Consider the following 24,290-nt stretch of genomic DNA (forward strand, 5'->3'; position numbering starts at 1 on the left):
ATACCTACGTTTTTCATTCTCTTAGGCACATACCTAGGAGTGGAAGAGCTAGGTCATATGGTAACTCTAGGTTTAACTTCCTGAGAAACTGCCAGACTGTTTTCCAAAGTGGCTGCGCCATTTTACATTCCCACCAGCAGTGTATGATTGCTTCTAAATTCTCCACAGCACCACCAACATCTGCTACTATCTGTCCTTTTAGTTTGACACATTCTAGCGGTTGTGAAGTGGTATCTTGTGCTTTTGATTTGCATTTCCCAGATGACTAATGATTTCAAGCATCTTTTCACGTACTGGCCATTTGTGTATCTTTGGAGAAATGTCTATTCAGATTCCCTTGCTCATTTTTAATTGGAGTTTGTCTTTTACTGCTGACTTGTAAGAGTTCTTTGCATATTCTAAATACCAGTCCTTTATCAGATATGTGATTTGAAAATGTTTTTTCTTCTTCTGTGAGTTGTCTTTTCATGTTCTTGATGTTATCCCTTAAAGCACAAAAGTCTGTAACTTCAATGAATTTCAATTTATCTTTTATTTTTCCTCTTGTTCCTTGTGCTTTTAGTGTCCTAAGAAACCACTGCCTAATCCAAAGTCATAAAAATTTATGCTTATGTTCTCTAGGAATTTTATACTTAAGGTCTTTGATCCATTTTGAGTTAATTTCTCACACATAGTGTGAGGTTGGGTCCAACTTCATCCTTTTGCATGTGCATATCCATTTCTCACAGCATCATTTATTGAAAGACTATTCTTTCCCCAATTAATTTTCTTGGCATGCTTGTCAAAAAACCAATTGACTGTGAACATGAAGGTTTATTTCTAGACTCTCGATTCTATTCCATGGATATATGTCTAGCCACATGCCAATGTCACACTGCAGTTTTGTAGTAAGTTTTGAAAATGAGAAGTGCAGGTGTGCCATCTTTGTTCTTTTTTCAAGACTGTTTTGGCTATTCTGGGTCCCCTGAATTTCCATAAGAATTTTAGGATTGGCTTGCCAATTTCTCTGCAAAGAAGCCAATTGAAATTTTGATAGGGACTGTGTTCAATCTGTAGATCATTTGTGGAGTACTGCCATAGTAACAACATTAAGTCTTCTAATCAATGAACATGGGATGTCTTTCCATTTATTTAGGTCTTTTTAAATTTCTTTCAACAATGACTTGTACTTTTCAGAGTGTAAGTTTTATACTTTTATTGTTGGCATACTGCTCTATCCTGTTGAACTCATTTATCAGTTCCAATAGTTTTTAAGTGGATTCCTTAGAATTTTTTATATACACAATTATGTCATCTGCAAACAGATTATTTTACTTCTTCCTTTCCAATCTGGATGCCTTTTAATTTTCTTGCCTAACTACTGTGGTTAGAACCTCTAGCACAAGGCTGAATAGAAGTGGTAAGAACAGATATTCTTGTCTTGTCCCCGATCTTAGGGGAAAAGCATTTAATCTTGCACCATTAAATAGGATATCAGCTGTGGGTTTTTATAGACGTCCTTTACAGGCTGAAGAATTTCCTTCTATTCTTGGTTTGTCAGGTCTTTTTACCCTACAAGGGTGCTGAATTCTGGTAAATGCTTTTTCTGCATCTACTGAAATGATCATATGGTTTTTGTCCTTCATGTTATCGACGTGGTGGTAGTACATTAGTTTCCAGGTATTAAGCCAACTTTGCATTCCTGGGATAAATCCCACTTGCTTATGCTATAGAACCCTTCCTATTTCTTGCTGGATTTGGTCTGAAGGTATTTTAGTGAGGATTTTGCATCCATATTTATTAGAGATATTGGTCTATAGTTTTTGGGGGTATTTTTTCTTGTGATATCTTTGGTTTTGGTGGCAGAATAACAGTGGTCTCATTGAATAAGGAAGTGCTGCTCCCTTCTTTTTTTTTTTGGAACAGTGTGTGAAGAATTGGTGTTAATTCTTCTTTAAGTATCAGCCAGTATTCACCAACAAAGCCATCCAGGCCTGAGATTTTCTTAGTAGTGTTTTTTAAAAATTACTGATTCAGCCTCTTTACTTGCTACAGGTTTATTCAGATTCTCTATTTTTTCTTGAATCAGTTTTGGTATTTGTTGCTTTCTAGGAATTTGTTCGTTTAAGTTATCTAATGTGCTGGTATCCAGGTGTTCAGAATATTGAGTTGTAACCTTTTTTACTTCTGTAAGGCAGTAGTAATATCCCCTCTTTCATTCTTGAGTCTTCTCTTTTTCTTGGTTAGTCTTGGGTAAAGGTTTTGCCAATTTTGTTGATCGTTTTCTTTTTTTCAAAGACTCAACTTTTAGCTTTGCTGATTTTCTGTTGTCCTTCTCTATCTTGTAAATTTCCACTCTATATAATTTCCTTCCTTCTGCTTGCTTTGTGTTTAGTTTGCTCTGCTTTTTCTGGTGTTTTAAGGTAAGAAGTCAGGTTACCGATGAAGAGTTATCTTTCTTTCTTAATACAGACGTTCACAACTATAAATCTCCTCTGGGCATCGCTTTAGTTCCATCCTGTAAGTTACAGTATGTTGTATCCTCATTTTCAATCATCTTGAAGTACTTTCTCATTTCTCTTTGGATTTCCTCTTTAACTCATTGGTCATTTAGGAGTGTGTTGTTTAATTTCCACATATTTGTGATTTTTCAAATTTCTGTTATTCATTTCTAATTTTACTCCAGTGTAATCAGAGAACATACATGGTATGAATCCAATCCTTTAACATTTATTGAGGCTTGTTGCATGGCCTAGCCTACGGTCTACCCCGAAGAATGTTCCACGTGCACCTAAGAAGAACGTGCACTGTTGTGCTGGGTGGTGCATTATACGGTGTCTGTCAGGAAGAACTAGTTTAGGGGACTGTTGAAGTCTTTCTTCTCTGTTGATCTTTTGCCTAGTTGTTCATTACTGAAGTCTCCATATTACTGCTGAACTCTCTATTTCTCCCTTCAGTTTTGTCCATTTCTGCATCACGTACTTTGCGGCTCTGCTGTTTGGTGAAGTCACGTAGTTACTGCGGATGGAGCACAACTTCGTTTTGCTTCATTGTCAGCTCTCGCTTTGTGCCATTCCTGTCCAGTGACATTCAACGTGATGCTGTCCATCTCACACTCACTGGATTTTCCTAGCCTGTCCTCAGAATCGGTCTACGCTTGCCAAAGCGCAGCACATGTAACGATCACTTTCTACATTATTACATACTTCTGACAATTAAACTAAGGTCTTTTGCTCTATGATGCACAAAAGGAGGCCAACAGCCATTTGAAAAAACAAACAAAAAAAACAACGAAAAAAAGTTGCCTAATCTACTAATCAGAGCCAATACCACTTGCTACGGTCACTACATTTATCATTTCCTCCAGGTTCCCATCACGTGCTCTGGGGTGAGCAGGTGTCCATGAGGAGGAGAACCTATTCAGTCTTGGGCTCTCTCCCTAACTCCTATCCCAAGCAGGGCTTTCAGCCCAGTTTTTTACAGAAATAGTGACCTGCTCGGACATGGAAACGTTAAGGGCAGCCTGGGCCCAATAAACTGCATAAACCTCTAAACGTAAGGGAGGTAATCAATCCGAACTGGTGCAACCGATCCGAAACTGCTTCAAGTCCCAGGCAAGAGTTCTACCCAGGCCAGGCCAACTGCAACACAAACTAAAGCTATTCTGTAGGGGCCGGAATTAACCTCAGGAGAAGCAAGAACAGAGAAAGCTGTCCCCCTTCACACCGCTGGGTATCTTCACGCAGCTGCCTACTTACGTTCACACTTATCCTGGGGCACTGTCCTGCTCTCGAGAGAACTACTTCTTGAACTCTCAACAGTAGCCTCCTTCCCACCAAGAGGTAGCAAGGTAAAAAAGTAACTCATTATCACCATGCTCCAGTGTCAGCATAAATGACTGCTCATCCCATATAAACAGAAAAAATGGGAACAATTTGGGAAGCTGCCCTAAATGCCACTTCTCCTCTAGAGTTGACTTGATTATTCATATTGCTAAGTTTTCAAAGAAAGACATACTTACGCTTACATCAGATGTAAAAAATATGGTTTGAACTTGTAGGAAATCCAGTGGCAGCACTTTAGTATTTTTCTATAGAACAGATTAAACACTCAGGTATACATTCTACAAAATATAACTTAAGGTCACGGATATAAGAGCAAAATTACAGTTATCATATTAAGCATTAAACTAGAGGTATGCACATGAGATGACTATAAGAACTGGTATAACTTTGAAAGGGTGAAAAAACTCCACTGTTAATTTTGAGAACATGAACAACTGTTCTGAAAAGAACAGAGACAGAATACACATTACAAGCTGCAAAGAATTACCGCCCAGATCACAATGAAAAGAAGGACAGTCGCACTGTGTACATACATCTGCTTGACCTCCTCTCAACTGCGTGCTTGCCAGCCTTCGTGGCCTCCTTTCCCGCGTGCTGCAATTTTGATTGATTCTGCTGATGGTCATTAGACAACTTGCCTCCACTCCTCCTGCCATTCACCACCATGTTCTTGGATTCTCCCAACCACTTCATGCCCACAGACCGCCTGACCCAGGTGCATTGAGTCGCTCTCTTCAGATAGCTTAGAGAGTAATTCCAACGTTCTCTCCTGACAGAAACAAAACATGGAAAACAAAACCGGGAGGTAAATACATAAAAGATCATACTACCCGGACCCCTGAGAAAGATACAAAGTATTACGTCTTTGGTGGTGGGAGCGCAGAGGAGCGGGAGCAGCAGGGCCGCAAGGACGGAGGAACGGGAGCAGCCGAGGCCCAGCCGCCACTGCCGCGGGCCGCCCCACCAAGCACGCCAAGTCCGTGCACGGCACGATCCAAGGCGTGCCACGGCACGGCTCAGGGTCTCCAAGGACAAGCGCGCCCTCAAGTTCATTGAGGAAAGGGTGGGGACACACATCCGTGCCAAGAGGAAGAGAGAGGAGCTGAGCGCAGCCACCCTGGCAGCCATGAATAAGGCGGCAGCCAAGGACTGAACCCCACCCCTCTGTATGTAATAAAGCCTTTTTTGGGGGGGAAAGGTAATTTAGTAACTAACGTTTCCACTCTTTAAAGACCACTTGGCGCCCCAAGCCATCCAGTGTCATGCTGAGGTCTACAGCACCCCCGGACTCTGGAGGGAGCGCACTCTGTCGTGCACATTGCCTGTGCTGTGCACAGAGACTGGGGTATTAGGTGCTCCATGAGTACTTATCTTTCAGACACCAGTAGGACTCATCTTGCACCTTGTTATGCTGGTATGCAGCTCAACAAACTGCTCAAATGACATGTTTCAGTAACAGTATGCTAACTGTGAGTAAACTACAAGGAAGTTCTCTCTTCTGTTAGGAGGAAAGCTTAAGAAAAAGTATCTAAGTTAAGTTTTGTCCACAACAGCTTTGTCTTCTGTGGTTAATCTGAAGTCAACAGTCAAGGTATTTCAGGGACTAATATTCAAATATCAAAGTACTGCCCATCATGAACTGTCTGCCTTTACAATCAATAACAACAAAAACTGAGAAATTGTTTTTGCTAATACAGAGATATCTTTCACCATCTGAATTTTAATTAGCTGAATTTGGGAACTGAATGATTTGGATAGCGAGGGATGCTTGTAATTTATAAGGACCTTTGGAAGTAAGGGCATAACGGATTACGTTTTGCTGGTAATGGAATGAGAATAGGGACGTCCATGGCATCACCTCATTATGGAATTATGCTTTAGTATAAATCAGACTAAAAGAGCTCTGGGATAAGAAAGTGCAAACACACAGACCTTTAGAGCTAAAGGGGCTTTAAGATCCCAGTACAACTCCTTCGATTTGTAGATGGAGCCAACACGCCAGAGGCTGAGGTCCCACGCCCCAGGCCACACCATCCGGCTGTGGCAGAGTGAGAACCCAGCACAAGGTCTCTCACTACACCACACAAAGGTCAATTTCCCTTAATTTTTAAAAACACATAGAAAAACACAAATGATATATTATTTTGAAGTACTTCTAGAAACATACACCTGGTCATACCTTTAATGATACCCAACAAAAATACAAAGCATTTTTTTAAAAGCTTTATTTATTTTAAAGAGCGTGTGCATGTGTGCAAGTGAGGGGAGGGACAGAGGGAGAGAGAGGATCCAAAGCAGACTGACTCCCTGCTCAGCGCGGAGCCCCACACAGGGCTCGTTCCCACGACCCTGAAATCGTGACCTGAGCCGAAACCAAGAGTAGATGCTTAACCAACTGAGCCGCCCAGGCGCCCCGAACTACTTCCGGTATTGTTTTAAACTGGAAAATACTAAAGTTATAACCTGACCTCTTCAAGTCCTCTTCTTTCTCAAGATGCCTATGCTGCTAAGGCAGCAAGCGAAGCCCGCGCCCGGGCACAGACATGACAGGAATCACAGCCACTGCCCACAGCAACCTCCCTACCACCTGCCCTTCCGCCTTTTGCTTCACCCCCTAGTTCTGCACCTTCAGAGGAAAAGAACAAGGAGGAGAAGGTGAAGTGCTTTTGGTCCTTTAGGAAGTCCATCTCAAGAATGCCCTCCTAGAACACACGGTTTAAGGAGCACGACTGAAGATGTGTTTTCAGGACTCAGGAGTCCTAACACCCTTCAACAGCAAGACATAAAATAGAACCACATGGAACAGAAAAGAGCAATGTGGTTTTTAAAGAGAAGAGAGAAAAGAAACAGCAACTCATCTCTCCACAGAGAATCCTGAATTCCAACCACAATCCTCACTCAGAGACAAAAAGCAGAAAACCCATGGATGGAGCCCAGCAACTTCTCCTTAGTAAGCCCCCCATGTGGCTCTGAGGTAAACTCCAGTGTGAGAATCATTGTTCTCCATTACTTACTCATTCACTCGATCATTTGTCAGGGCAAAGAAGAGATGCCAACATTTTAATCTGAGGAAATTATACCTATTGACCTAATTTTTTCCCTCAGAATTAGGAAAAGTTCACCAATAAATCATTTTAGCAGCACACTTCAGCCCAGTTCATGGAACAGAGACTGAGATCCACTCTAACGTACACATAATTTCAACTCAATTGAGGATTAATGAACCATCCAAATTGGAGCAAATTCATAACCCTGAGTCTCATTTATATTTCAGTCAACCGATAATAATTTGTTTGAACTTAAATACTAAGGTATCACTCTGTCAGTCACAGAATACGGCTGAATTTCTTTAGTATGAATACACTGCACATGTCTGCATAGATTCTAGCAAAGGTTCCAACACTCTCCACTTGTCCGGATAACAACGGCTGTCATTAAGGCGAAAATCTTTACTTATACTCACAAATGAATTATTTTGTAAAACCAGTGCTAGTGAAGCTATCAGAAATTTGGGAGCTACTTATAAATTTCTAGCTCAAGGGGAGCCTATGTGGCTCAGTCTGATAAGCGTCTCCTTCGCCTCAGGCCATGATCTCAGGGTCCTTGGATCAAGCCCCGAATCGGGCTCTCTGCTCAGTGGGGAGCCTGCTTGTCCCTCTCTCTCTGCCCCTCCTCCTGCTCATGCTCTCTCAGATAAGTAAATAAAATCTTTAAAAAAATAAATTTCTAGCTCAAAATGAATGTATATTCTAATTATCTGGTCATTGACGGTTCTGCCCTCCTGCGTGTGGACTCTGTTCCAGTTGGCACGGTTTTTTCCCGTATGACCACAAGCTGAAAGAACACTTACATATTAAAGGTGGAGATGGAATTTCAAAAGCTAACACAGCCAATACTGTAGCAGACTGTGGAGAAACAGAAGGTGAGGACACTGCGTGGCTAGCAAAGCCTAAAGGCTTCACAGCTCCCACAGAGGTCCCACTCCCAACAGAGGCAAGGGTGCAGTCTCTCTGGCCTGGGACACAGATGGCTCACATAGAAATACCACCATGGTCTTGGCTTGGTTGACAGCGTCTGAGCTAAATGGCCACTAACTATACTTAGAAGCAAAAATTACCTGAAATTTATGCCAAAATTGGCAGAAAAAAAAATTTCGAGAAAGGAGTATTGGCCACTCCTTAAATGGCGTAACAACTACAAAACTTTCTCTGTTCGGATTTCCCAATACAGTTGACCCTTGAACAACATGGGTTTGAACTGTGCGGGTCCACTTCCTTGTGAATTTTTTTTTTAAATAAATATGTACAGCACTATAAATGCATTTTCTCTTATGATTTTCTTAGTAACATCTTCTGTACCTTACATTACTGTAAGAATACAGTATACAATACGTGTAACATACAAAATTTGTCTTAACCATTTATTTTGTCTTGAAGGCTTCTGGTCAACAGTAGGCTGTTAGTAGTTAAGTTTTTAAGGAGTCAAAAGTCGTACATGGAATTCTGACTGCACAGGGGCGTTCAAGGGTCAAGTGTGTAAAAATATCAGGAAAATTATTAGACGTCTACTATACTCCTGAGGATATAGCAAAGAACAAAAACAGCTTTCTGCCCTCATATGTGCTTATATTCCAATGAAGAAATCTCTAGGAAGTAACAAACTAACAAATCAATGCCAGCACCTTGGAGAAAATAAAGCAGTTTCTAAGTGGCACGGAGTGTTTCAGGTGGCGTGGGGCGGGGGGGGAAGCCAGGCAGCAATGGGGAGCGTGCACCAGCAGAGGGCAAGCACAAAGACGGGGGGAGAAAAGCAGTGGGTGTGCAGGCACACGGTGCCTAGTGTGGCTGTGGCAGGGTGAGTGGGGCGGGAGGTCAGCCCGGCTGACAGAACATGTAACAGAGGGCCTCAAAGCCACTGCTGAGACCGGACATGAACTCTCAGGGAGATGGAAAGCGGGAATGATGTGGTCCAAGTTACCATTTTAAAGGCCCATGCTTGGGACGCCTGGGTGGCTCAGTCGGTGAAGCGGCTGCCTTCTGCTCAGGTCATGATCCCAGGGTCCTGGGATCGAGTTCTGCATCGGGCTCCTTGCTCAGGGGGGAGCCTGCTTCTCCCTCTGCTGCCTCTCCCCCCTGCCTGTGCTCTCTTGCTCTGACAAACATAAAATCTTTAAAAAAATAAAAATAATAAAAAAAATAAAGGCCCATGCTAGCTGTTCGCTACGTGGAGAAAAGCTCACAAATAAATGCTTTTAAAAAACAGCAGCTCTCATGCCACTACGAGTAACTGGGGAACGTGAGAGAAAGCACCAGTTAAGAGGCCACTGCGCTGAGCCAGAGGATGCTGGTGGCTCGGAGCAGCGCAGGTGGCGAGAGTAGCTGGTTTCGAGATCTCTTCTGAAGATTCAAGGATAGACAGGATCTTTGAAAGAAAGAGGACTCTGATGTGCCTCCAAATTCAAGTAAGCTTTTTACAGAGGTGCAAAGACTACAGGAAGCTCAGGTCTTGGCAGGGGTCGGTGCACGAGTTTGGTTTTGGTCCTGTGTGAGACGCCCGGTAGAGACCAAGCGGAGACGCTGAATGGGCTGCCGGATCCAAGGGCCTGGGTCCCGGTCAGGTGGTCAGAGCACGAATGGGATGAGATGACATCACCCAGGGGTGAGTACAGATGAAAGAAGTCTAAGGATAGAGGGGCAGCCCTCGAGACCCGGAATCAGCAGCCAAGGATACCGAAAGGGGCAGCTAGGGAGGGAGGAGGAGAAGCAAGAGCAAACGGGGATCAGCGCTTCAGGAAGGCAGGGACCCACTTGGGCACGGGCTGCGGATGTTCACGAGGCCAAGTTCTCTCTCAGGAGCTGAAGCTCGCGGACAGGACGGGCCACTGATGATCTGTGAGAATGATGGAGAACTTCTAAAATGGATGTGATGTCTTGAAAGACGGGCTTGTGGGGAAAGATTTAGATGGCAGAGAGGAATGTAAGGAATAATAAATAGAGTCCCAAGGTCTAGGTCGTTTGTTTCAAATTAGAGGAGAAAACCGCACGTGACCGAAAGGACACATGTAAATTAAACTCAGAGGACAGGGATGATGGGAAGGGGTTAATTTGAGAATGGCATCCCTTCGGAGAGTTTCTAAGGATCTTTAAAAAAAAAAAAAGTCCCCCCCCCACCACATCAGCAGGGAGCCTGCTTCTCCCTCTCCCACTCCCTGCTCCCCGTGCTCGTGCTCTCTCGCTTGCTCTCTTTCTCAGACAAAATAAAATCTTAAAAAGAAGAGTTTTTAAAAGAACAGAGTAGTTTTCTGCTGGAGTGACAAAAACCACCTGAGTGTAAGAGGGTGGAGTTCCTGAGGGCACTGCGCAAGGCTCTGCTCCCTCTATTTTTTTTTTTTTTTTAAAGATTTTATTTATTTATGTGACAGAGAGACAGCCAGCGAGAGAGGGAACACAGCAGGGGGAGTGGGAGAGGAAGAAGCAGGCTCACAGCGGAAGAGCCTGACGTGGGACTCGATCCCGGATCGCCAGGATCACGCCCTGAGCCGAAGGCAGACGCCTTAACGACTGCGCCACCCAGGCGCCCCTCTGCTCCCTCTCTTTTTATGAGTGTTCCCAAGAACGATGCAAGCGGGCTCTGAGGAAACACGGCTGTGCCAACGCTCCGGGACAGGCAGCACCAGTCCCCCAAGGCTCACCCACTCTGAAGTCAACAGGAAAGGAGGATTCACCTCACGCGGCTTCACGGGACCAACAGGTGGGGAAGGAAGCACCTACTTCAGATTCTACCATCAAACATAAATTTTAAAAAGGGCAGGCAATTTGTGATTATACAAAACATACTTGAAAACCGCTAAACTAAGAGTTGCACTTAAAGAGGAAAATGCTTAAAGATTTAGAGCTGTATTTAAAGAGGAAACTTTTTATATAATAATACCATAACTAAGGTAGGAGGCGCGCACACATACCACCACCACGCAGTCCCAATCACCAACAGCATTCCTCGTCTTCGGGGAACTGGGATTAAAATTTTAAAAAATTCCCGCCCCAAATGTTTACTATTTATAATCAGGAAAAAACAAAAAACAAAACCAAAAAACCTGCTGACACTTGAAAATTTTTCAAAGGAAGCACAGAGCTGTTTCATAGAAACTGTGCTTGGCTCCTGTCAAGTGCCTGCACTGTTCCCAGCAGTGACAGATCCTCAACAAAGGTCAAGGTCCTTCTCTCCTCCCACTGTCCCTCCGTGGACACACGGGGGGTTGTAAACTGTTTAGTGACTTTTGACTTAACTGCTCATGCCCATTTCGAAAACTCTGGTTCTAATCCTTTCCTATTTAAAGCTCTTGGACGTTTCCTGCTGAATGTCTTAAACACAAACCAGGATTTTAAAAACTGTGTCAGAAAAATGAAAACATTGGGAAGCCTGGGTGGCACAGCGGTTAAGCATTTGCCTTCGGCTCAGGGCGTGATCCCGGCGTTATGGGATCGAGCCCCACATCAGGCTCCTCCGCTATGAGCCTGCTTCTTCCTCTCCCACTCCCCCTGCTTGTGTTCCCTCTCTCGCCGGCTGTCTCTATCTCTGTTGAATAAATAAATAAAATCTTTAAAAAAAAAAAAAGAAAAGAAAAGAAAAATGAAAACACCGATTCCAAAAGAATCAAGAATTTTGATATAATTCCTGTGATATTACCAAGAATTCTCTAACCAGTTTACATGTTGAACTTGTCTCAGTTTATCTTAGAGAAATTACCCAGTGGCAAAGAAACAAGTTCCAAGGGGCTGAGAAGGTAGCACACATTTTAAAAAAGCAGGCTCTAGCTTGCTGGAGGACTTTTGGAAAACTTCACCGAGAAAAAGCAGAGCAAACACTTTTCAAGTGATTCAGCTACAATATGCTGAGAAAACAATTCAAAACACCAAATGGTTAACAGTATTATCTCTGGAGAATGAGATCAGGAGCAATTTTTGTGTTACGTGGTATATTTTTCACGAGGTTCAACTTTTCAAAATGAGCATATATTACTTTTATAATAAAAATTTAAACATATAAAAATGAAAATAAAACAGACATCATAAAAATCCTTACACATCATTCTTATGTAAGTTAAAGCCAATTTCTAAAACCTTAAATACAGTAATTCAAACATCAGGGAAGTCAAATGTCACTGAAATACTTCCACACGTTTCTGATGCTTTTGCTTGTGGACTGGCTCTGCAATGCTCAAGTGCCACGATCCCAGACTCCCTGGAGCTTTATATTTACAATAAGCACAAGGAAGACAAACACAAAGAGTATAAAAATGAAAGAAAGCACTATCCAAAGAGGAGACAAAAAACAAACACCCCCCCCCCAAAGGAACAAAAGCGCCCACACTGGACCAGGAGTGACTGCACAGGCTAGGGTCAGTGCCAACAATGTCCCACCAATGAAGTAAAAATCCAATTTCCATTCTAGGCTGACACGCCTGGCCTATATGCAATAGCAAAAACAGAGTATTTGGAAATTGTTACGAACTACCATTAACAGACCCTATTTTGCTGGTGCCTATAAAGGTCTCGCATGACCCAGCCCTGCCCCCTCTCCCCTCGCTCCAGCTACAACTCCAGACAGCCCAGTTCTCATCTGCCTAGTGTGCTAGGCGTGTTCCCTACACAGGGCCTTTGTACTTGGGATGCCATCAAGCTGCCCACCAGCCCCCCCCATCCCAGTCCTCCATCCCACAGACCGCCTGGTTATACGCTTTCCCTTTCGTGGTGCTTAGTGCAACTGTACGCACTTCTTCACGTAATTACTTGATGATACTCGGCTTCCCCACTGCAGCGTGTGCTAAGGTGCACTTCCGTATCACTGGAGCCTAGCACAAGGCCCAACACATCCCAGGTCCATTCATATCACATCCCCCTTCTAGCTGCAAACCTCACTGCTACATATAAGCCCAACTGGTGATTAGTTCTTTCTCTTCAATCTAAAGTTACAAAAAGGCTCTACGATAATATGTCAAGGAATCGCAAATCAGTCTTTATCAATGATTATGCCAAGTCCATCTGTAATCAAGATATATCCAAGGTTCCATGGAATCCTAGAATAATTCATACTGTCAGGCCAATATAAGAAGCCCCGTGAAGCTATCAGAGGCACTTGTGGTCAATATCGCATATTGCAGGGGCGCCTGGGTGGCTTAGTCGTTAAGCATCTGCCTTGGCTCAGGGCGTGAACCCGGTGTTCTGGGATCGAGCCCCACATCAGGCTCCTTCGCTGGAAGCCTGCTTCTTCCTCTCCCACTCCCCCTACTTGTGTTCCCTCTCTCACTGGCTGTCTCTATCTCTGTCAAATAAATAAATTAATTTTTAAAAAATCCCGTATTGCAATACAGTAAGACTGTAATACACCTTGACAAGACAGTTCCTCACTTGCCAGTTTATTAGACGACAACCATGAATTCACGATCACACCTGTAACCTTACAACCTGCTCCTATAAATACTGTCAGAAGTGTCACTGGGGGGGCGCCTGGGGTGCTCAGCCGTTAAGCGTTTGCCTTCGGCTCAGGTCATGATCTCAGGGTCCTGGGATCGAGCTCGCATCGGGCTCCCTGCTCGGCGGGAAGCCTGCTTCTTCCTCTCCCACTCCCCTTCCTTGTGTTCCCTCTCTCGCTGTCGATCTCTGTCAAATAAATAAATAAAATCTTTAAAAAAGAAAGAAAGAGAGAAAGAAAGAAAGAGAGAGAAAGATTGATGATTGGAGAAGCTGATGACTAAGTATCGCTGCTGCTTTCTTTTCCAGCTTTGGTAGAGTCAAACTCATCAAGCATTTTGCTTCAACTGATTTAACAGCCTCGCCAAGCAGCCTCAGGTGGTAAAGCCCCATCGGACCCAGAGAGAGATGGCACCTGACTCAGAGCAGTTTCCCACAATACTTAGTAAGATATGGCTAAAGATAAAATCCAAGATGAAATGATGGCCAGAGCAAGCACTGCTATCATGCGGAACTGGTCGTGCTAACTGCTCCAAAGGAGACTGTAGAGGGCTGAAAAATGGTCCTCAAAGATCTCCAGTCCTAAGCCAGAACTCGTGAATATTAGCTTCTAAGGAAAAGGGTCTTTGGAGAGGTGATTTCAATTATGGATTTTGAGAGGACACAGGTTATCTGAGTGGGCTCTAAATGCTATCACAAGAGACCTTATGAGAGCGGAAGAAGGAGTTTTGACACCACACACCCAAGACAAGGAGAGTCGAGGGCTGCAGTGACGCGGCCACCAGCGAAGGAACGCCACAGCAGAAGCCGGCAGAGGCAAGGAACGGGTTCTCTCCCATGGCCTCCAGGGGGAGCCCTACCACACCTTGACTATGGCCCAGTGAAACAGATGGTGAACCTCGGGCCTGCCCAACTTAGAATACACCTCTGCTGTTTGAGGCCACCAAATTTGGAGTAATTTGTCACAGCAGCCACAGGCAACTAATACAGAGACCATGACAAAGTAAACCAAGGTGAAAATGCTTTACAGTTACCAAACCCCCAAAACACATTAAATTTCAATGTATCACAGGAAAAACTCTTAAACTTTGAAAAGTTGTTTTAAATATACTTTTAAAAAAGGTCATTTCCCCCTTCAACTGCAGGTGTGAACCGCGGCTACAAAGAGAGCTATACGGATTTTGAAGATAAAGCTGGCATCTCAATTACCCATTTAATTGCTTTAACCCCAGATAACCAAGACCTTCCATAGAAGTGTTATGATCGAACATTCTTATATTGATATGAAAATTTTACAATAAAAATGAAAACTAAAACCCTCAGGGTTTCTCATTTAGCAGAACACTTGAAACAACAAAACATGCACTACTGGTTAAGTCCACGATCAGACATTACAACACCTAAGCCCACTGATCTGCAACTGGGCATGCAAGAAACTCCCCCCTAACTGTCTCAGGACAAAAAATATTGATTCGCGGTTCCTTATTTATGCAGTAATGTCCAATATTCATCCAATATGTATCACAACAAAGAATTTGATATAAGAAAGATTTGTCTTCAATTGTCTTGGTAGGTATTTCCAAAATAAAGGTTTTAGCTGATGTGGTTGTTGGGAGAAATTCTGCAAAAACAAAACAAAACAACCTGCTTCCCCATCTCTCCACATCTGATCCACCTGCTTACCTAGTAGTGCCCATAAATAAAATCAAGGATGCTTCCTTTGTTACTCCTGACACCCCCACAGCATTTTACTTTTCTATAAACAGATGCCACCTAGTGTCAAAAGTCCATAAGTACAGCCCACAGTTCCTCAGAAGTTGCGAGGTAAGCAGAACAAAGAACAATTTTTTTTACTGGCCAAAGACATGGATGAGAAAAAACTTCCAAAAGGTGATTCTTGGGCTGGGTCATCAAGGCCAAGACCAAGTCTGCTGGGTGACAGACTGCAGGAGGCAGCGCACACGGCATTCAGAATGGGGCTCTGGACGGAGTCAATGCACCCGGGTTCCACTCTGACCCCATTCATTACTCCCTAGCAGTGCCGCCGTGGATTCACAGTACAGTCATTTAACCCCACAAATGCCTCGTAAGTGAAATGAAAACAGGACCGACCTCCTCGGTTTGGCACATGGATCAAATGAGCAGAAATAGCTAATAAAGATCTCCAGGTGTCCCCTCCTCAAGTGACGAAGGCGGAAACAGAAGGTCAGATACGTTGGGTGATGCACTGTTCACAAAACTTAAAACGATCAAGTAGAAACTTCCCCTCCATTCCTTATCCTACCATAACTCTCCCAAGAAAACAATCACATCACGATTTCCATTGAAAAGAGTACACATTTTCAAGAGAATAAAAGGACTGGGGTGCTAATTTATGATAGAAACCTAAGATCAGCTTTGCTTTACCTAAGATCAGCTTTGCTTTTCCTACTGCTCCTGAAGAAATGTGGCTTCCGGCAAAAATGTAGAATTAAAAATCACACCAAACTACACACCTCACACATCAACATCCAGCGGGATTACAGACTTTGTTACAGTGCAAGTTAGCCCGTTGTGTTTCTGGTAAGACTTTTTTTTTTCCTTACGGTAACTCCAATTTTTTTTTTCTTTTTAAAATTTTAAGTAATCTCTACACCCAGCGTGGGGCTTGAACTCACCACCCCGAGATCAAGAGTCTCACGCTCCACCGACTGCACCAGCTGGGCGCCCAACTTTAACTCCACTTTTATTTTACTTTATTTTTTTTTTAAAGATTTTATTTATTTATTTGACAGAAATAGAGACAGCCAGCGAGAGAGGGAACACAAGCAGGGGGAGTGGGAGAGGAAGAAGCAGGCTCACAGAGGAGGAGCCTGATGTGGGGCTCGATCCCGGAACGCCAGGATCACGTCCTGAGCCGAAGGCAGACTGCGCCACCCAGGAGCCCCTAACTCCACTTTTAAAACAATAAATAATAGTTCCTCCGTTCATTTACCATTTAATTCTCACACCCTGTAAAGTATGTACTTTTTTTTTCTTGGTTATACAGAGGGAAGGTGGCAGGATTTGCTCACTTATACTCTATAAAGGATCCTACTGCTGAAAAAGCATGTGGATGGAGGTGACAGAAGCTCAAATGCAACAGTAGCAGGGAGAGGGTGAGACAGAGGAAAAGTTCTGGTGTTTCAAAGAGAAGGTTGGCAAGACTTGGCAACAAATCAGACGCAGGTGGTGAGGGACAGAAGGGAATTTAAGATGGGTCAGAAGTCTCTAGGTGGGGAGACTGCGAGATTGCCACGAACTACAGAAGAAACAGGTTTGCAGGAAAGATGAGAAAGATAACATCTGCTGAATTTGAGGAGGGGGTGGTTCACAACCCAGGAAGCTGTCCAAGACATCAGAACTCACAAGAGAAGTGGGGGTTGTGAAGACAGCAACACTAACAAAACAACTTTACAGTTTACCAAGCGTTTCAACATTATCTCAATTCAGAGAATCACAGAACTTCAAACAAAAAGTCTTAGATTAAAAGAAACAGGCTCAGGAATCCCTGCCTGCCCCAAGTAATTCACTCCTCCTGACAAGATAATATGCTACCAAGACACGAAAGCGAAGGAAAAAAAAAATGTTGAGCTTTCTCATGGGCTGTTAGTGGAAGGAACGGGGGGGAGGGAAGAGAGAAGGAAATACATGGGGCAAGAAGCACGCACAGGGAGAGAGACGGAGGTCCTGCAGACAGTGTGCAACACACAGCTAAGGAAACGTCTGCTCAAGACGGGAGGGGAGAACTGAGTATGGCAGAGGTGACCTGGCAGTCCCGCACAGGACAGAGAGACAGCTCTGAGTTCTCAGTTCCCAGGCACCATTTTCACAGCCTCGCTCTTGCCAGCATCCCAGAACTGTGCCTTGACGTGCATCCTGCTGTTTACCCCGGCACAGCCCTTTAATCATATACTGTACATTCAACGTATGTGTCAACGTGGAGCAAAAACATCGAGTTCTCTCACGTGTACTTTATATACAATAAAAGTAGTAAACGCGTACAATAACATACACAATACCACTGCTAGCTATCACCCCCATTTTACAAATGAGAGCAAGTCTTAGAGAATTAGAAACACATTAAGCTGAGGCTGGGTTGAGAGCCTGTACACTCCTGACACTATGAAGAAAGTGATACAATCCTGACACAAACAAAATTTTAAACATACTTTGACCCATATTTGAAGAGTGAGACCCTAGAACAAAAGTGGCATGGTTCCTAATTTCATGGAACTCAGAGGATAGCTGGGAAGAGAAACAACCCTAATAAGTATGGAACTACAAATTCTGGTAAGAGATTTAAAGGAAACAAATAGTATAGAGAGAATCATGTGGGAACAGACTACATTGGACGACCAGGGAAAAGAAATAAAAAGCACAAATACAGAAAAAAAATCACCCCTCTTTTGGGGGGAGGGTGTCAAAAACACTCCTGGTATCTATCTACATCAAACAAGTATCTTCTGAGGCAACTGGCTTTGTCTAAATCCTCTTGGACCCTTGGACCCTGAGTGAGGTCTGTTTTTGTTTCTCTTTTGAAGGGGGGAGAGGAGGTTTCCATATGGCCTCTCTAGCCCCAGACTCCACTGGTTCACTGGCTGAAGGATCAGGCCGCCCTTTACTCTTCAGTGGGGGGAACTCCGTCTTCCTAAGAGTAGGTTGGTTCTCTTGCTAAAAACACATATCACTCCACATCATGCAACACAGGCACTTCCTTGAAAATAAAAATACCCCTCAGAGGGGCGCCTGGGTGGCGCAGGCGTTAAGCGTCTGCCTTCGGCTCAGGGCGCGATCCCAGAGTTCTGGGATCGAGCCCCACATCAGGCTCTTCCTCTGGGAGCCTGCTTCTTCCTCTCCCACTCCCCCTGCCTGTGTTCCCTCTCTCACTGGCTGTCTCTTTGTCAAATAAATAAAAATAAAATCTTAAAAAAAAATACCCCTCAGAGATCATTACACTGTACAGCTACTGCAACCTTGTTCTACAAATCAGACAGACAAAATGAATCATTCTGCAGACTGAGAATCCAGTATTTATCAAGAACCTACTGGGAGCCATCGGGCACTGTTCGTGGTGCTGGAATATTGTTGCATCTACGGAACGCTAGAGGGCGCGTGTGAACTTCAGCTTTCAGGAAAATCGGGCATGGCTACTAGAGTGGGAGCCCTTGCGTGTCCAAAGGGAAGGCTGTGAAAACCGGCTATCTGAAGAACAGGGCAGAAAGGTGCAGAGTGGAAAGCAGGATGACCCTTCACTGAAGGGACCTTCTGCCTGAGACCTGAGAGGCAATCTCAGTGCCATCAGAGATCTGCTGGGCAGGACTTCTTTTTTTTTTTTTAATAAAGATTTTATTTATTTATTTGACAGAGAAAGAGACAGCGAGAGAGGAAACACAAGCAGGGGGAGTGGGAGAGGGAGAAGCAGGCTACCAGCTGAGCAGGGAGCCCAATGTGGGGCTCGATCCCAGAACGCTGGGATCATGACCTGAGCTGAAGGCAGACGCTTAACAACTGAGCCACCCAGGCGCCCCTGGTGGGCAGGACTTCTGATAAAGATGCTCAAGTTGAAACCACAGGTGTTTGTTTCACCCTGACACATCAGTGAGGGTTCATCTGCTTGGCAACCCTATGAGGTTGGTGACACAGGCATTAGCACTACATGTGAGATGGCTAAAGCTCAGAAATAAAGTTCCTCCCTGAAGCCAAACTGCTATTCAGTGGTAAGGCTGGGTCTAACCCTCTAGCGCTCAAACTGAAGTCTGGGGTTTACTCCAATACTTGAGCCGCATGGGCATCACCTGTAAATAAAAAGACTTATCACTAGGGAATGCTCCCTTGGTCTATTTACTTCTTCTTTAGCGTACTATTATTAATACAGAAAAGAGAGACATCTAGTAGAGATGGAACTGACAAGTGGGAGCCATACAGAAGTAGGAGCCATTAAGCTTTCGGGGCCATTAACATACTCGAGCCTCTCCATTCTAAAACCCAACTGATGGTGAGCTACAGCAATTCAGAAAAAGGGAGGGAAAACTACACAGGACATATAGATGAACCATGTATACTAATTAGAGAGAGGTCAAAATATTAAAACATCTCTTAGAAGTGAGGAAACAGGGTGGCAATTAAGTGTAAACGATAAAATATAATTTAGAATTGGAAGTGATCTCCGAGATTACAGCTCGGTTGTAGAAGGTGAGGCTTGGCCCCGCGTCTTACATAGATAATGACAGAGCAGACCGGAACCCAGGTGTTGATTCTTACTCCAATGGTCCTTCATCCAGCTCCAGAATTACATGTAATGGAGTCATCACTGCATACAACCCTAGAAGGCTGTGTGGTTTGAGTATGTCTCACACAGACATCAGACAGCCCCAAATCTGGCTGGCAGAGGCGGGAGCCAGAGGCAGTAAGTGACCAAACTGGTCCTTTGGCACGATGGATGCAAAACTGTGAAGCCAAACATAATTTCGAGCCATCAATGGCTATGGAAATCAGTGATTTCTTCTCTCCTGTGAGAATATCTTAGGATACAAACAGTTCCTGGTGCCATCACCAGCTCTATGAAGATAATACATCCACTCTGTCTTCAAGCAGTACAGAGGACAAAAAAGAAAAAAAAAAGGTTTGGTTTGGTTTTGTTAAAGCTAACATTAGGCATTACCATGGCTTTACAAAAATAAGGTTATGAGTCTTTCCTGTACAGATGGACTCTCTCCATGGCATTCCTTTAAAATAGTAAAATCCTGTAATGCAGATAAATTAAGTTATCCATGACTAAAATTTAAGAATATGTCTGTTGAAACAAAATGTGTTTGTAAATGACAAGTGCTTTATTTGAGTAGGACAAAAAGAAACTCCGATCACAATAAATACAGGGTTAGATACTGGTCAGGCATAACCTTTCCTCTCAGACGACACTTCAAATTATGGGGGAGAAAAAGGGACTATAGTAATAACTAAAGTAAAAGCAGATTTGTAAAGGGTTTTTTGGGGGAGGGGTGATATAGAGTTGGGAGAAAAAATTTAAAGAAAGCTGTTAAACTTTCCCTCATTAAAAATCCTTTAGACAAAGACCTAGAGTACTCACTCCCTACTGTTTGCTAGGACCCCCTCCTTGTACAGCACGTTCAATGGAACTCAGCCATTAAAACTTCAGGGCTTAACTCATATTTCAAACTTAAGAGCTCCAAATAGAAAGCAGTTTTATGAGTTCAAAGTTGGCAGTCTATCCAAGAAATTACTTTTCAAATCACTGCGTTCTAATACTTAGAACACCCTAATGATTATAATTTCAAGTGCATTAGCTAATTTTAATTTTATCTTGTAATAATTTGAGCTTGTGCTTCTTATAGCAATTAAACCCATTTCCTACACCAAGACATGTCAGTAAAATAAGTTTTTGCCCCCAAAATAACTAAAAATCAGACTGAAAAATTCCGTTACATCCTATATAGAAAACTTCTCTCTACTGCATTCGGCTGTATCTGAGCTAGAACTACCCCATGGTCTCTCCTCGCATTCACTTAGTGCATCTATGTAACCAGCACTGTGTCACAGCGGAGCAAGGATACAGGGTCCCTGCATGGAAAACTCAACAATTACAGTGTTCTAGGGCTAACACATAACAGAGCCCCGCAACTCTTGCTCCATGGAGAAGGATTTTGGTGAGTGGAGAAAAAGTAAAGCTAATATATGGTAGGCAAGAGTACAAAATAATGGAATCCACATGGTTTATCCGAAAGGATTTGCTCTCACAAGCCATGGGAAGGACATTTCTGTGGACAGGGAGCTGTGCCGATGGCACACATGTTTTTGCAACACAACTGGGCCACATACTCATGTCCTACATAGAGAAAAATCAGATTCGATCCCAGATTTATATGACCCAAGGGAAAAACAACACATCAACATCCCCACCCACAAAACTCTTTGCTCAAACACACAAACAGCCTGTGACCACTTCCTTCACGTCATATTCTGCTATACGACCCAACCCTCCTCCGGAGCCTCCCCCCAGTACGCCCACTGCTATCTGGTTCAAGCACAGACAGCAGTTCAATGTGTCTGAGAAGACGGATGAACATACATACGGGCAGGAGAGCACTTGGAAATTACTGTGAGAGAGTCTGGTTTCAAAGTTCATGGGTACAAAATTGAGCCCTTCTCTCCTCCTTAAGACTAAGTACCCATAATACTCCTTTCACTCTCAAGCTAAGTTGCTTTGTTAATAACAACGTTTTAAAATAACATTAGAATGGACATATTTCAAAACACCAAATACAAGCTATGAAGCTCCGTAACTTGGAGATTAACAAGTTCACTTCCATCAAATGCCTACTGAGCAGCTACTCTGCACCGGCCGAGGCAGAGGAAATAAGAATCCAACAAGTTCACACGAAAGCTGAAGGGATGGACAAACAACCAAATATAATACCAAGTAACAATTGCTCAGGGAACATAGAGGAAGTGTGCATCCTCCAGAGTGGGCCAGTCTTTGCAGGTAACTTTCTCTCTGGGCCTTTCTGAAGGATGGGGGGCGGGCAGGGGGCAGAAGGTGGCTAGGAATGCTGAGCAGAACGTGACCAAAAGGTGCCAGGCATGAGAAGCTCATTGCGCTAGAGCCTGGGAAAAGGAGAGTAGAATGTAGAATGTTTAAAGTTTAAAAACTGGAAAATGGGCCGGGAGTTCCCCCACATGCTGGGATTAAAGCGTTTGTGGACTTTATTCTTGGAATATAGGGAACCCCGACAGTGACGAGGCCACACCCGTGTTTCAAGAAGCCAAACGTTCGGCTACAAAGTAAACTTGTGTCCACAGCCAAGTAACTCTTTAGGTACGTTCCTCAGATATACAAGTCACCGGCGATTATTTCAGGCGAAAATTATTTCCCCCGACCTTTTAGAAATATTTACGCTTTTACTACTAATCATCAAAAGTTACAGCGGTGTTCTCGAGTTCTCGATACCAAAACTAAAGGAAAAAGTTCCAGCTGGCAACTGCTTCCTCTGATGATCCTACACAGCAGTGTTCCGACCACGTTTAACGATACTTCTATAAAGCTTAAAAGTAGCTTAAATCTAAAAAGGTCCTGATGAAAAGTCACAATCACGACCGACCACTTCATCTACCCACTACTCTACGTAAGACCTCGTCGCGAGACTGAATTTCACTTGGCAAGTTTCTAAAAACCACTTTCAAAGAACACACGTTCACCTCCTTAGTTATCCCAGTTTCCCCCACTCGACGGGTCGGAACTGATAGTTCCTGAACGGGGTCGAAGGAGCCCAAAGAGATAGAGAATCAATTTCTCGGGTCCAACGTGCTTCTACACCACTCTCGCAAGTTGGATTCCGTTGTCACCACGAAAACACGGTCGTCCCCCCTACCCCCGCCCTCCACAGGTGGGAACGACGCCGATACCCATCACCTCTGGGTGTGCAGAAGGACAACCGCCACTCTACGAGGACGGCCGGGGACCGAGGGGGCCCGGGGCGAGGGAGGCGAGCCGCGGCCCGAGGCCGGCGCCGCTGTCAGGGGAGGGACGGGGAGGGTGGGGGACGGGCCCCGGAGGAGACCTGGAACGAGGCTCGAGCCCAAACAAAAACAAGCCTTAGTGGAGCGCGGCAGAGGTAGCAGATTGGGCGAGCCCGATCACGGCTGCCCATTGGAGAAGAGGGAAAACAGAGTCCCCCAATCGCGAGCGCCGGGGCTGCTCCCCTCGTGCGGCCGCGGGCCGCCCCGGCGCTTCCCGGCCCCGCGCTGCCCGGCGGCCGCTACCGCTCCCTTCCGGCGGCGGCCCCCACTGCAGGGCCCGCGCCCCCCGCCCGCCGCCGCAGCCGCCGCCGCCCGCCGCCGGGCCCGCTGCCGCGCCGCGCCCCTCCCCCGGCCGCCACCCCCCGCGCCCCGGCCCCGGCCCCCGCCCGGCCCGGCGCCCCCGCTCCCGCCGGCCCGCCCCCAGCCCGGCGCCGCCGCCGCCCGGCGCCCCCGCACGCCCGCGCCGCGCCCGCCCCCCGCTCACCGCCGGGCGCTGCCCGCTCCTCCTCTGGGCGCAGCGCGGCCCCGCGGCCCGGCCGCTGCGCTGGGGGTCCGCGCTGCCGGGCGGCACTTCCCCGGCCCCCAAGAAAATTAATCACCAAAAAATAATTCCCGAGAAAAATGGAGAGTAAAATCCAAGATGGCGGCGCCGGCCGCAGCACCGCCCGCTCCATCCGCTGTCGGGAAATAAGTCCCAGCCGCGGCCGGAGCCCCCCGCCCCCACCGCGCCGCGCCCCCGCGTCCCCGCGCCCGGCCTCACCTCGCCTCTCGCGCGGCCGCGGCGTCCCAAAGGCCGCCTTCGCCGGGGGTCCGCGTCCCGTGTCCTGGCGCCGCGCGCGCCGCCTCCGGCGTCCGGGCGCCCTCACCTCATAGCCCCGGAGCCTCGCCTCCCGCACCGCAGACGCGTCGCCGCCCCCGGTGAGCCGTCCGGACGCCGCCCGGGATCGGTGGAAGGACACGAAAACGAGTGCCCTCGGCCGGGCGGAGGGACACCACGCCGGCTCGCGCCACCCCTGCTGCCTCTGTTGCTTTTACGAGACTCGCGGGGGGGCGGGGGAGGCGGAGAAACACGGGAAAGAAACGAGTTCCTCGCTGGGTGCTCCCGGCCGCGGAGGGACAAAAAGCGAATTTGGGGAGAGCCGAGAAGAGCCGTCGCCTCGCGTCGCCCGCGGCGGAGGGATCCGCGCTGAGGGTCGGCAGGGATCCCTCCGCCCCTCGCTGCCCTTTAAATCGCGGCTGGAGGCGGCGTCGCCGCGCGCCCCTCGGGCGCCACCCCGGCTCCGTCCGGGTCTTTAGCGCAGCTGCACCCGCGGGGTACGGCTTCCCGAACCTGGACGGGGGGCAGCGCCGGGGGACGGGCGGGCTCCTCGCCCGCTGCGCGTGTGCCGGTGGCGCCGAGGGGAGGTGGCCCACGGAGGCGAGCTTCTTTGTTGTGGGAGTG

At 45.8% G+C, this 24,290-nt stretch overlaps 1 protein-coding gene across 7 annotated transcripts in view; it reads right to left on the reverse strand.

Moving 5' to 3' along the window:
- KMT5B (lysine methyltransferase 5B) overlaps positions 1-24,290 on the reverse strand; it is a 53,253-nt gene that overhangs the window by 28,772 nt on the left and 191 nt on the right. The window contains exons 1-2 of one of the 7 annotated variants that reach the window (XM_026483018.4): positions 23,610-23,705; positions 4,358-4,593 (exon numbers count right to left, since the gene is read on the reverse strand). In XM_026483018.4, coding sequence (XP_026338803.1) covers positions 4,358-4,517 — 160 coding nt within the window. In that variant the 5' untranslated portion in view covers positions 4,518-4,593; positions 23,610-23,705. Of the gene's footprint in view, positions 1-4,357; positions 4,594-10,785; positions 11,350-22,742; positions 23,026-23,333; positions 23,504-23,609; positions 23,706-24,290 lie in introns of those variants that run through there. The other 6 variants (XM_026483019.4, XM_048214617.2, XM_044378453.3 and 3 more) reach the window with 6 other exon arrangements.

Source organism: Ursus arctos, unplaced genomic scaffold (genome assembly GCF_023065955.2).
Source record: "Ursus arctos isolate Adak ecotype North America unplaced genomic scaffold, UrsArc2.0 scaffold_23, whole genome shotgun sequence".
NCBI lineage: Eukaryota > Metazoa > Chordata > Mammalia > Carnivora > Ursidae > Ursus > Ursus arctos.